This window comes from Syngnathus typhle, unplaced genomic scaffold (assembly GCF_033458585.1).
Source record: "Syngnathus typhle isolate RoL2023-S1 ecotype Sweden unplaced genomic scaffold, RoL_Styp_1.0 HiC_scaffold_316, whole genome shotgun sequence".
NCBI lineage: Eukaryota > Metazoa > Chordata > Actinopteri > Syngnathiformes > Syngnathidae > Syngnathus > Syngnathus typhle.
This window is the reverse complement of record NW_026872220.1, coordinates 10,456-22,587: the sequence shown is the minus strand read 5'-3', so window position 1 is coordinate 22,587 and position 12,132 is coordinate 10,456. Positions and strand designations below refer to the sequence as shown.

The 12,132-nt window shown below is 42.7% G+C and overlaps 1 protein-coding gene across 1 annotated transcript; it reads left to right on the top strand.

Annotated features, from left to right (window-relative positions):
- The first annotated feature begins 991 nt into the window (after positions 1–991).
- Positions 992–7,724, top strand: LOC133149340 (uncharacterized). The gene is made up of 2 exons (XM_061271864.1): positions 992–1,797; positions 5,161–7,724. The coding sequence occupies exon 2, from the start codon at positions 5,480–5,482 to the stop codon at positions 6,917–6,919; it is 1,440 nt and encodes a 479-aa protein (XP_061127848.1). The 5' UTR covers positions 992–1,797; positions 5,161–5,479; the 3' UTR covers positions 6,920–7,724.
- The last annotated feature ends 4,408 nt before the right edge of the window (positions 7,725–12,132 follow it).

Below are 12,132 nucleotides of genomic sequence, written 5' to 3'. Positions count from 1 at the left end.
CAGCTCGCCGAGAAAATGCGATTTAAGCAATAAAATTAAAAATGCTTATAAAACATAAACCAAACGTTGGAGGTGGTCATTTCTTAATGCGCAGTAATAAACTCGGCACTCTAAAGCACCCGTGAGCGTTTTTTTCGATGCCAACCTAACCAGAGTGACGGGAGCGGCACAATTCAGAAAAAGTGCTCAGCTCGCCGAGAAAATGCGATTTAAGCAATAAAATTAAAAATGCTTATAAAACATAAACCAAACGTTGGAGGTGGTCATTTCTTAATGCGCAGTAATAAACTCGGCACTCTAAAGCACCCGAGAGCGTTTTTTTCGATGCCAACCTAACCAGAGTGACGGGAGCGGCACAATTCAGAAAAAGCGCTCAGCTCGCCGAGAAAATGCGATTTAAGCAATAAAATTAAAAATGCTTATAAAACATAAACCAAACGTTGGAGGTGGTCATTTCTTCATGCGCAGTGATAAACTCGGCACTCTAAAGCACCCGTGAGCGTTTTTTTCGATGCCAACCTAACCAGAGTGACGGGAGCGGCACAATTCAGAAAAAGTGCTCAGCTCGCCGAGAAAATGCGATTTAAGCAATAAAATTAAAAATGCTTATAAAACATAAACCAAACGTTGGAGGTGGTCATTTCTTCATGCGCAGTGATAAACTCGGCACTCTAAAGCACCCGAGACCGTTTTTTTCGATGCCAACCTAACCAGAGTGACGGGAGCGGCACAATTCAGAAAAAGTGCTCAGCTCGCCGAGAAAATGCAATTTAAGCAATAAAATTAAAAATGCTTATTAAACATAAACCAAACGTTGGAGGTGGTCATTTCTTCATGCGCAGTGAATAACTCGGCACTCTAAAGCACCCGATAGCGTTTTTTTCGATGCCAACCTAACCAGAGTGACGGGAGCGGCACAATTCAGAAAAAGTGCTCAGCTCGCCGAGAAAATGCGATTTAAGCAATAAAATTAAAAATGCTTATTGTTGGGAAAAATATACTTTTTATCATTGGATTCTATGTATCTACTTATGTGTGCAAGATTTTCCGCAACATGTGACAGTTGGCCTTGTGATAATGACTTGGGAGCAGATGGCTGGCTAAGGAGCTCATGTATGGAGTCATGAGCCGCGCTATACAATGAGCCCCATAGTTAGCTAGCCATGAACAGATCATGAGGTTGTCATGGGATGGCCGAAGCAGACAAACGTCTTATTTAAGTAGAAGTCATGAGGACTCCAACAGAGGTATCCATCCCATGAGCACTAAGACTACATCTTTTGTCTAGCTAAAGTCATGAGACGACCATACCGCGTCTGTCCTAATAGTATCGCTGTTGCGCGGTGGTCATGAGATGTAATTGTGGAATGTCCTTCCCGTCTAAAGAAGCTATGCGTTCATGTACATGTACACTTGCCCCATTGTTTGTTCCTCAATAAAAGGCACGACCAAACTGAGGGAAGGCGCAGATCCCATCCACATTCACTGTGGCTGGGGTGTGTCCTTCGGCAGAAGTCGCTGGCCATCAAAGACGTATCCCGCCTCTGTGAGATTCTGTTCAGATAAATGTTGTGAACCCAACATTTTCTGGTGGCCCGTACGGGGATTCCTGAAAATCTGCTTGCTGATCCGAGGAGTGTTGAAGACGCCGAATCCGTGCACGGCAGAGGTCATCACAGGACCCTGAAGGAAAGCCCTGGGGAGCGATGTTCATCCACCAGGCCGGCGAAGTCCAGTTCAGCACCTCTCGGCGGCGACGATTGACGGAATCTTCAAGAGAAATCTTTCAGAGATTCGGTGAGACCTCTTTGTTGGCTGCGTGGTTGGGGTATTTTAGTCCCCGGAAAAAAGGGTACCCGGGTAAGGGCGGCGGAGTCCTTGTGAATTCCAAGTGATAGGAATTCGGTCTACAGATGGAACTTGTAGACGTAAATACACCTCGTTGTGTTAAAATTCCGCAGTGTGAATGTGTGTGTGAATGGTAGCACGTATGTGCTGCATGTAATATAGTGCGAAGAAATAACGAATTTCTGTGGAAGCACAGGCAAGAATTCCTCACCAGGAAACTGGTCGAAGCAGGAATTACCACAGAAAGTCGTTATCCCACTAAAGAAACATTCCAGCTTTAGAAATCCCTAAGATTTGACAGATTGGACTAAATTCATTAAAATGGGGGGCCGTCAAAGTGTTATTGACAATATATAAGAAGATGAGAAGTATACATGTTAAATAAGTTACCAAACTTGAGGCAAGTGTCATTAAGAACGATGAGGCCGCAAGTATGTTTGTCAGACAATGAAGCCACAGTGCGCAGGCGCACTGTTAAACAGAGGAGCCTGAGGCAAAAAGCTCTTTCTGCTCCTATGCAAAACATGCATCAAATACCTGTAACTCCCCCATATAATAGCAAAATATGTCATGCTCAGTCAATTAGAACTCCTGTACAAACAAGAAGCATGACGAAGGCTGTTAAATTCCCCCAAAGTATAAACGATGCTGATGTATGCTATGCGAATGATACAGGTGTCAAACCTTATTGAAAGATAAAGCCACTAATATGAAAAAATAAAAATAAAAATAGTAAAACCAACACATCAAATAGAGGTAGACGTTTGCGCAGCGCTGTTTGTTGATGTTGTTTCTGTATTTTGTCTTTATTGTGGGCCCTTGTCTTGTCCTTGTGTTTTCTGTGTGTTTCTGTGTGTCTATGTGTTAAAATTATGAAATTGGCTAAAATAGTGTGCAAGGAAATTTACTAGACTGCGGTCTATTAGATTTGTACCATGACACAAAAAGCAAAATGATTTTGAAACTAGAAGATGCAATTTCTGGAGAAATTGGATGTGAAGGCGTAAAAGATTAATAAATACTTAGAGGATGCAACAGAATGATGTTGAAGCAGAATTGAATCGGTTGGAAAAATGTAGAAATTAGAGATGAAAGAATTAATTTTGTGAAATTTTGCAGAACATTTAATCAATCAATCTTTTATTGGCCAAGTTTGAGCATGCCATACAAAGGATTAATAAGATAACGTGAAAACATAATTTTTTAATTTAGCGATTTTGGGAATGTTGAAAACTCTCCCCGGTGTGTCGTGAATGGGCTGAATGATGTGAATTTCAAATTGGGACAATGTTAATCTGAAACATAGAATGTGCCATTAGGAATGAATGGAAGAAAAATTGCCATAAATTTGCAAATTTTGTGGAAATGAAAAGCTTATGGAATCAAATGAATGCAAGCATCTCTTGCGTGAAATTTCGGAATATGTCAAAATTGGAATGAGTGGGTTGTTTTATCAAGAACCTTGAGATGGGACAAATTCAAATGAGGAATGTGAATTGAAGATTATGTATGACTGTGTGAACAGCTTGCAGAGGACTTGAGGAGAGTGGGACCAGTATATAATGGAGGCTGTGTGTGTGTGTGTGTGTGTGTGAGAGAGAGAGGGAGAGGTGCAAATGAGCAGGAATGAATGATTGACAAGATACAGGTTGAATGGTTGACGTTGTTGGAGACTGCTATGGGAAAATTAGCAGAACAACTTTGAAGAAAGAGTGATCTTGAGCAAATTTAATGCTAAGAAAAGAAAATAGGGCTTATTTCACAGTGGTTGACTGATTATCATGAATTGAATGGCTGGTTTTACGCTTTCATTTAAAAGTCAAGTTTTGGTCTACATTATTGATAATTGCTTTTGAAACAAAGGAAGCGTGGGGATGAGATTCCTTTCTCCTCATGCAGCATTTAGGCCTGAGAGGATATGAAGTCGAGTAACAAAAGTTACGATGGGTAAAACCAGAAGTAAACTATGTTGGTTTACTCTCAGCGAAAGGGAGAGCACTGCAATGAGGCAGGAAACAGGCTATATTAGACACAACACGACCTGTCACAAAGAGCAATGTTTTTTTTTTCTGTGATTCCTTCAGAGCTTGGGCTCCACATTATGCTGAAATTGCTAAGCCACTGACACGAGTGGCTCATGGACAGTCGTTAGCAGTCGAAGATACATTCGCGTGGACACCAAAAGTAGAAGCATTGACAAATTAAAAATGACATTAATTCGGACAACAAAGGGTGCGATAATGGATAAGGTGTTATTGACCACGTCAGCAACGAAACTGTTTTGCCAAAATGATTTTTTAAGGCAAACCCAATTGTGTCACTTATGTGACAACAGGGGGGGATGAGTTATTAGTTACCTTCGGTTTAGATTCTTAAGTGAAATTTAAAAAAATAAATAAATAAATAAAAAACATGTCCTATTTGTGTGAAACATGATCCACACGGGAACCTAAAAGAAACTATATGAAAATCACCCCCACTTCAGAAGGGTTAACACCTGTTGAAAACAAAGTGGAAAATGTGTTCAAGTTATACTAGGTGGATTGCTAAAGGTGCACATCTGACAGACAAAGACATATACGTTGTAAATAATAAGCTTGCTATCTCTAAATCCCTTTTTAGAGCAGCTGCAATTTCGACACAAGGAAGTACTCATGTGTCGACAGGGGGGATGCAGGAGCTAATATCACAACACTTTACAACGTATGGTTTCAATTTGTACTCAAAACTTTTTTTGTAGAGCTGTGAAGTCTGTATAAAAAAAAATAATCCACAAGGGAATGTAAAACCAAAAAGAGGAAAATTCGCAGAACCGACATATCCGTTCCAAATGTCGCATATGGACTTCATAGAACTAAACAGGTGTGGACTGTACAAATACTGTTTAGTCCTAATCGATGCCTTTTCAAGGTGGACAGAAATAATCCCAGCAAAGAATGCAGATGCTATAACAGTAACAAAGGCTATCTGCAAGACCATTATTCCCAGTTATGGAATCCCAGAGACCATTTATAGTGACAACGGACCACATTTTGTCAATACGGTCATTAACCAAATGCATGGCAGAAACGGGAAGACCATGGCCCGAATGTCTAGATTTTGTAAAACTCTATATGAGGATTATGCCCTGTGGCAAGGTTTTAACCCGATATGAGATCATTCATGGCAGAGCATACGGGCTCCCACTGTTCTCACATGATCAAGACACAGCCACAGAAGAGCTAACTCTAGCTGACTAACATGATCAAAACCATGCAAACGGAAAACGTGTCAAATGCAAATTTACTGCCCTCCACTCCTTTATCTCCACAGGATGGCTCAGCAAAACCAGGTGACTGGGTCTTCATCAAAGTAATCAAACGGAAGACGTGGTCTTCACCCCGGTGGGAGGGACCATTCCAAGTCCTACTCACCACACCCACAGCTGTGCAGAATGACCCAGCTGGATTCATCTCAGCCACTGTAAGCTGCAGAGAGTGCTTGGCTCCTAGGCCCCGGTCAGGGCGAAGTATCCGGCTACAAAGGGGGTGCCAATTATAGTTTGGCATCAGTCTCAAACCGGTGAAGAACTAAGAACCCTGATCATTTAGCTCCCTAGGGGTTCAGGTGGCTCTGTGGAACTGAACGGAAAATGGCACTCAGAGGAGTGCTTGTCTGTGCTGTGGCTGTAGCATGCTTGCCAATGACATGGAGTGTCCAGGGTCCCCAAGGGGAGAGTGGAACTTCCGCTCGAATCAAGAGAATGACGACCGAACTGTTGACAAAGTATATAAAGATAAACCCAGATATACCCCATGCAGACAACATGTGGTACCAGTATGTATCCATGTTGGCCGAAACATACAATCAAAGTGAATGTTATGTATGTTCCATAATGCCACGATCAAGTCAACAGCCCGTCCTACATGCCCGATCCATGCCAGAGAAAAATGGATGGTGTTTCGCAATACTAAGGGCTTTTGGGTTTAATCCCATCGAAGGACTCAGACGGTCGGAAATTAATGAGGCACAACTAACCGCCCATCCCTGTTACAACATCTCAAGGCCATTCACAATAGTGTCAAGAAGTTCTGACGTCACACCCGCACCAGTGACTCTCGAAGTGAGTGAAACCATCTCACATCCCCTGTGCTTCCGACAAAGACGTGTTGATGGAATAAAGGTGGGAGATACAAAGCGCTGCATCACCACCGCACTTCTAGAACCTTCCAGCAAGACCTCGATGAATACCACCTTAGCAATCAGACAAATCCTAGCAGGAGGCGAAAATCCCCACTCCATCATCGAAGGGGGATGGTGGCTCTGTGGTCGCCGAGGCTACGCAGTCCTTCCAGGACGATGGGATGGCACATGTGCCCCCGTATATGTGTCAGATCACACTGTGTTCCTCAGTCTGACACATTTTCAGGAACATCATCAGCGAAAGACACGTGCAGCTGTTGCCCCCACCTTCCGACCCTACGACAGTGTCTGGGGCTCAGACGTACCAGATGAATACAAGCTTTGGAGCACAGGACAAAAGGTGGCACTCACACTCTTCCCACAGGCGGGTGTGGCTAAGACTATTCTCCGAATAGAAACTATGGACTACAGGTTGAAGACCTTTGCCAATTTTACTCTAGAGGCCCTTACAGGTTACCAGACGGAGCTGCAAGCCCTGAGACTAACGACACTACAGTCCCGAATGGTCTTGGACCTCCTGACTGCCGAGAAAGGAGGTGTGTGTGAAATAGTTGGTACCTCCTGTTGTACCTACATCCCAGGAGAAAATGACACCAACATCGAGTATGCCCTACAAGGCCTTCGGAACCTCCGTAAGGCTATGTCCCAGGACGAAACTCCAGCCAAGGACGTCCATCCCTTTTGGTGGCTGTTTTATGGCAATTGGAGGCAACTTCTCTTGAAAGTTGCAGTTCTTTTATTTTCCATACTGTTATTGCTCTGTATTTTTACATCATGTATCATACCTTGTATTCGTCACATGATGACTAAAATGTTGACATCAGCGTTTGCTATCCGGAATGTCATGTTGGTCCAGCGTGAACAAGATGAGTGGGACCACCTTGCGTAAACCGCCTACCTATTTGTTTTTTTTTCCTTTTTTGATGGTCCAGGAAAAAAAAAAAATAAAATACATTCCATTATGACGAACATGGCCAAAGCCGAATGGAGAGCTGTAGTTCTGGTAAACCCTGGAATGTAAACTTTCATACTTTTTGATGTTACTATACTATATTGTGTAGGCGTATACTCATTTATACACATATGTAGTTATTAGTTGATGTTTTGTTTTCCCATGAATTCCAATGTTAAACAGGGGGGAATGTTGGGAAAAATATACTTTTTATCATTGGATTCTATGTATCTACTTATGTGTGCAAGATTTTCCGCAACATGTGACAGTTGGCCTTGTGATAATGACTTGGGAGCAGATGGCTGGCTAAGGAGCTCATGTATGGAGTCATGAGCCGCGCTATACAATGAGCCCCATAGTTAGCTAGCCATGAACAGATCATGAGGTTGTCATGGGATGGCCGAAGCAGACAAACGTCTTATTTAAGTAGAAGTCATGAGGACTCCAACAGAGGTATCCATCCCATGAGCACTAAGACTACATCTTTTGTCTAGCTAAAGTCATGAGACGACCATACCGCGTCTGTCCTAATAGTATCGCTGTTGCGCGGTGGTCATGAGATGTAATTGTGGAATGTCCTTCCCGTCTAAAGAAGCTATGCGTTCATGTACATGTACACTTGCCCCATTGTTTGTTCCTCAATAAAAGGCACGACCAAACTGAGGGAAGGCGCAGATCCCATCCACATTCACTGTGGCTGGGGTGTGTCCTTCGGCAGAAGTCGCTGGCCATCAAAGACGTATCCCGCCTCTGTGAGATTCTGTTCAGATAAATGTTGTGAACCCAACACTTATAAAACATAAACCAAACGTTGGAGGTGGTCATTTCTTAATGCGCAGTAATAAACTCGGCACTCTAAAGCACCCGAGAGCGTTTTTTTCGATGCCAACCTAACCAGAGTGACGGGAGCGGCACAATTCAGAAAAAGTGCTCAGCTCGCCGAGAAAATGCGATTTAAGCAATAAAATTAAAAATGCTTATAAAACATAAACCAAACGTTGGAGGTGGTCATTTCTTAATGCGCAGTAATAAACTCGGCACTCTAAAGCACCCGAGAGCGTTTTTTTCGATGCCAACCTAACCAGAGTGACGGGAGCGGCACAATTCAGAAAAAGCGCTCAGCTCGCCGAGAAAATGCGATTTAAGCAATAAAATTAAAAATGCTTATAAAACATAAACCAAACGTTGGAGGTGGTCATTTCTTCGTGCGCAGTGAATAACTCGGCACTCTAAAGCACCCGAGAGCGTTTTTTTCGATGCCAACCTAACCAGAGTGACGGGAGCGGCACAATTCAGAAAAAGTGCTCAGCTCGCCGAGAAAATGCGATTTAAGCAATAAAATTAAAAATGCTTATAAAACATAAACCAAACGTTGGAGGTGGTCATTTCTTAATGCGCAGTAATAAACTCGGCACTCTAAAGCACCCGAGAGCGTTTTTTTCGATGCCAACCTAACCAGAGTGACGGGAGCGGCACAATTCAGAAAAAGCGCTCAGCTCGCCGAGAAAATGCGATTTAAGCAATAAAATTAAAAATGCTTATAAAACATAAACCAAACGTTGGAGGTGGTCATTTCTTAATGCGCAGTAATAAACTCAGCACTCTAAAGCACCCGAGAGCGTTTTTTTCGATGCCAACCTAACCAGAGTGACGGGAGCGGCACAATTCAGAAAAAGCGCTCAGCTCGCCGAGAAAATGCGATTTAAGCAATAAAATTAAAAATGCTTATAAAACATAAACCAAACGTTGGAGGTGGTCATTTCTTCATGCGCAGTGAATAACTCGGCACTCTAAAGCACCCGAGAGCGTTTTTTTCGATGCCAAGTGACGGGAGCGGCACAATTCAGAAAAAGTGCTCAGCTCGCCGAGAAAATGCGATTTAAGCTATAAAATTAAAAATGCTTATAAAACATAAACCAAACGTTGGAGGTGGTCATTTCTTAATGCGCAGTAATAAACTCGGCACTCTAAAGCACCCGAGAGCGTTTTTTTCGATGCCAACCTAACCAGAGTGACGGGAGCGGCACAATTCAGAAAAAGTGCTCAGCTCGCCGAGAAAATGCGATTTAAGCAATAAAATTAAAAATGCTTATAAAACATAAACCAAACGTTGGAGGTGGTCATTTCTTAATGCGCAGTAATAAACTCGGCACTCTAAAGCACCCGAGAGCGTTTTTTTCGATGCCAACCTAACCAGAGTGACGGGAGCGGCACAATTCAGAAAAAGTGCTCAGCTCGCCGAGAAAATGCGATTTAAGCAATAAAATTAAAAATGCTTATTAAACATAAACCAAACGTTGGAGGTGGTCATTTCTTCATGCGCAGTGAATAACTCGGCACTCTAAAGCACCCGAGAGCGTTTTTTTCGATGCCAACCTAACCAGAGTGACGGGAGCGGCACAATTCAGAAAAAGTGCTCAGCTCGCCGAGAAAATGCGATTTAAGCAATAAAATTAAAAATGCTTATTAAACATAAACCAAACGTTGGAGGTGGTCATTTCTTCATGCGCAGTGAATAACTCGGCACTCTAAAGCACCCGATAGCGTTTTTTTCGATGCCAACCTAACCAGAGTGACGGGAGCGGCACAATTCAGAAAAAGTGCTCAGCTCGCCGAGAAAATGCGATTTAAGCAATAAAATTAAAAATGCTTATAAAACATAAACCAAACGTTGGAGGTGGTCATTTCTTAATGCGCAGTAATAAACTCGGCACTCTAAAGCACCCGAGAGCGTTTTTTTCGATGCCAACCTAACCAGAGTGACGGGAGCGGCACAATTCAGAAAAAGTGCTCAGCTCGCCGAGAAAATGCGATTTAAGCAATAAAATTAAAAATGCTTATAAAACATAAACCAAACGTTGGAGGTGGTCATTTCTTAATGCGCAGTAATAAACTCGGCACTCTAAAGCACCCGAGAGCGTTTTTTTCGATGCCAACCTAACCAGAGTGACGGGAGCGGCACAATTCAGAAAAAGCGCTCAGCTCGCCGAGAAAATGCGATTTAAGCAATAAAATTAAAAATGCTTATAAAACATAAACCAAACGTTGGAGGTGGTCATTTCTTCATGCGCAGTGATAAACTCGGCACTCTAAAGCACCCGAGAGCGTTTTTTTCGATGCCAACCTAACCAGAGTGACGGGAGCGGCACAATTCAGAAAAAGTGCTCAGCTCGCCGAGAAAATGCGATTTAAGCAATAAAATTAAAAATGCTTATAAAACATAAACCAAACGTTGGAGGTGGTCATTTCTTCATGCGCAGTGATAAACTCGGCACTCTAAAGCACCCGAGAGCGTTTTTTTCGATGCCAACCTAACCAGAGTGACGGGAGCGGCACAATTCAGAAAAAGTGCTCAGCTCGCCGAGAAAATGCGATTCAAGCAATAAAATTAAAAATGCTTATTAAACATCAACCAAACGTTGGAGGTGGTCATTTCTTCATGCGCAGTGAATAACTCGGCACTCTAAAGCACCCGAGAGCGTTTTTTTCGATGCCAACCTAACCAGAGTGACGGGAGCGGCACAATTCAGAAAAAGTGCTCAGCTCGCCGAGAAAATGCGATTTAAGCAATAAAATTAAAAATGCTTATAAAACATAAACCAAACGTTGGAGGTGGTCATTTCTTAATGCGCAGTAATAAACTCGGCACTCTAAAGCACCCGAGAGCGTTTTTTTCGATGCCAACCTAACCAGAGTGACGGGAGCGGCACAATTCAGAAAAAGTGCTCAGCTCGCCGAGAAAATGCGATTAAAGCAATAAAATTAAAAATGCTTATAAAACATAAACCAAACGTTGGAGGTGGTCATTTCTTAATGCGCAGTAATAAACTCGGCACTCTAAAGCACCCGAGAGCGTTTTTTTCGATGCCAACCTAACCAGAGTGACGGGAGCGGCACAATTCAGAAAACGTGCTCAGCTCGCCGAGAAAATGCGATTTAAGCAATAAAATTAAAAATGCTTATAAAACATAAACCAAACGTTGGAGGTGGTCATTTCTTAATGCGCAGTAATAAACTCGGCACTCTAAAGCACCCGAGAGCGTTTTTTTCGATGCCAACCTAACCAGAGTGACGGGAGCGGCACAATTCAGAAAAAGTGCTCAGCTCGCCGAGAAAATGCGATTTAAGCAATAAAATTAAAAATGCTTATTAAACATAAACCAAACGTTGGGGGTGGTCATTTCTTCATGCGCAGTGAATAACTCGGCACTCTAAAGCACCCGAGAGCGTTTTTTTCGATGCCAACCTAACCAGAGTGACGGGAGCGGCACAATTCAGAAAAAGCGCTCAGCTCGCCGAGAAAATGCGATTTAAGCAATAAAATTAAAAATGCTTATTAAACATAAACCAAACATTGGAGGTGGTCATTTCTTCATGCGCAGTGAATAACTCGGCACTCTAAAGCACCCGAGAGCGTTTTTTTCGATGCCAACCTAACCAGAGTGACGGGAGCGGCACAATTCAGAAAAAGCGCTCAGCTCGCCGAGAAAATGCGATTTAAGCAATAAAATTAAAAATGCTTATAAAACATAAACCAAACGTTGGAGGTGGTCATTTCTTCATGCGCAGTGATAAACTCGGCACTCTAAAGCACCCGAGAGCGTTTTTTTCGATGCCAACCTAACCAGAGTGACGGGAGCGGCACAATTCAGAAAAAGTGCTCAGCTCGCCGAGAAAATGCGATTCAAGCAATAAAATTAAAAATGCTTATTAAACATAAACCAAACGTTGGAGGTGGTCATTTCTTCATGCGCAGTGAATAACTCGGCACTCTAAAGCACCCGAGAGCGTTTTTTTCGATGCCAACCTAACCAGAGTGACGGGAGCGGCACAATTCAGAAAAAGTGCTCAGCTCGCCGAGAAAATGCGATTCAAGCAATAAAATTAAAAATGCTTATAAAACATAAACCAAACGTTGGAGGTGGTCATTTCTTCATACGCAGTGATAAACTCGGCACTCTAAAGCACCCGAGAGCGTTTTTTTCGATGCCAACCTAACCAGAGTGACGGGAGCGGCACAATTCAGAAAAAGTGCTCAGCTCGCCGAGAAAATGCGATTTAAGCAATACAATTAAAAATGCTTATAAAACATAAACCAAACGTTGGAGGTGGTCATTTCTTCATGCGCAGTGATAAACTCGGCACTCTAA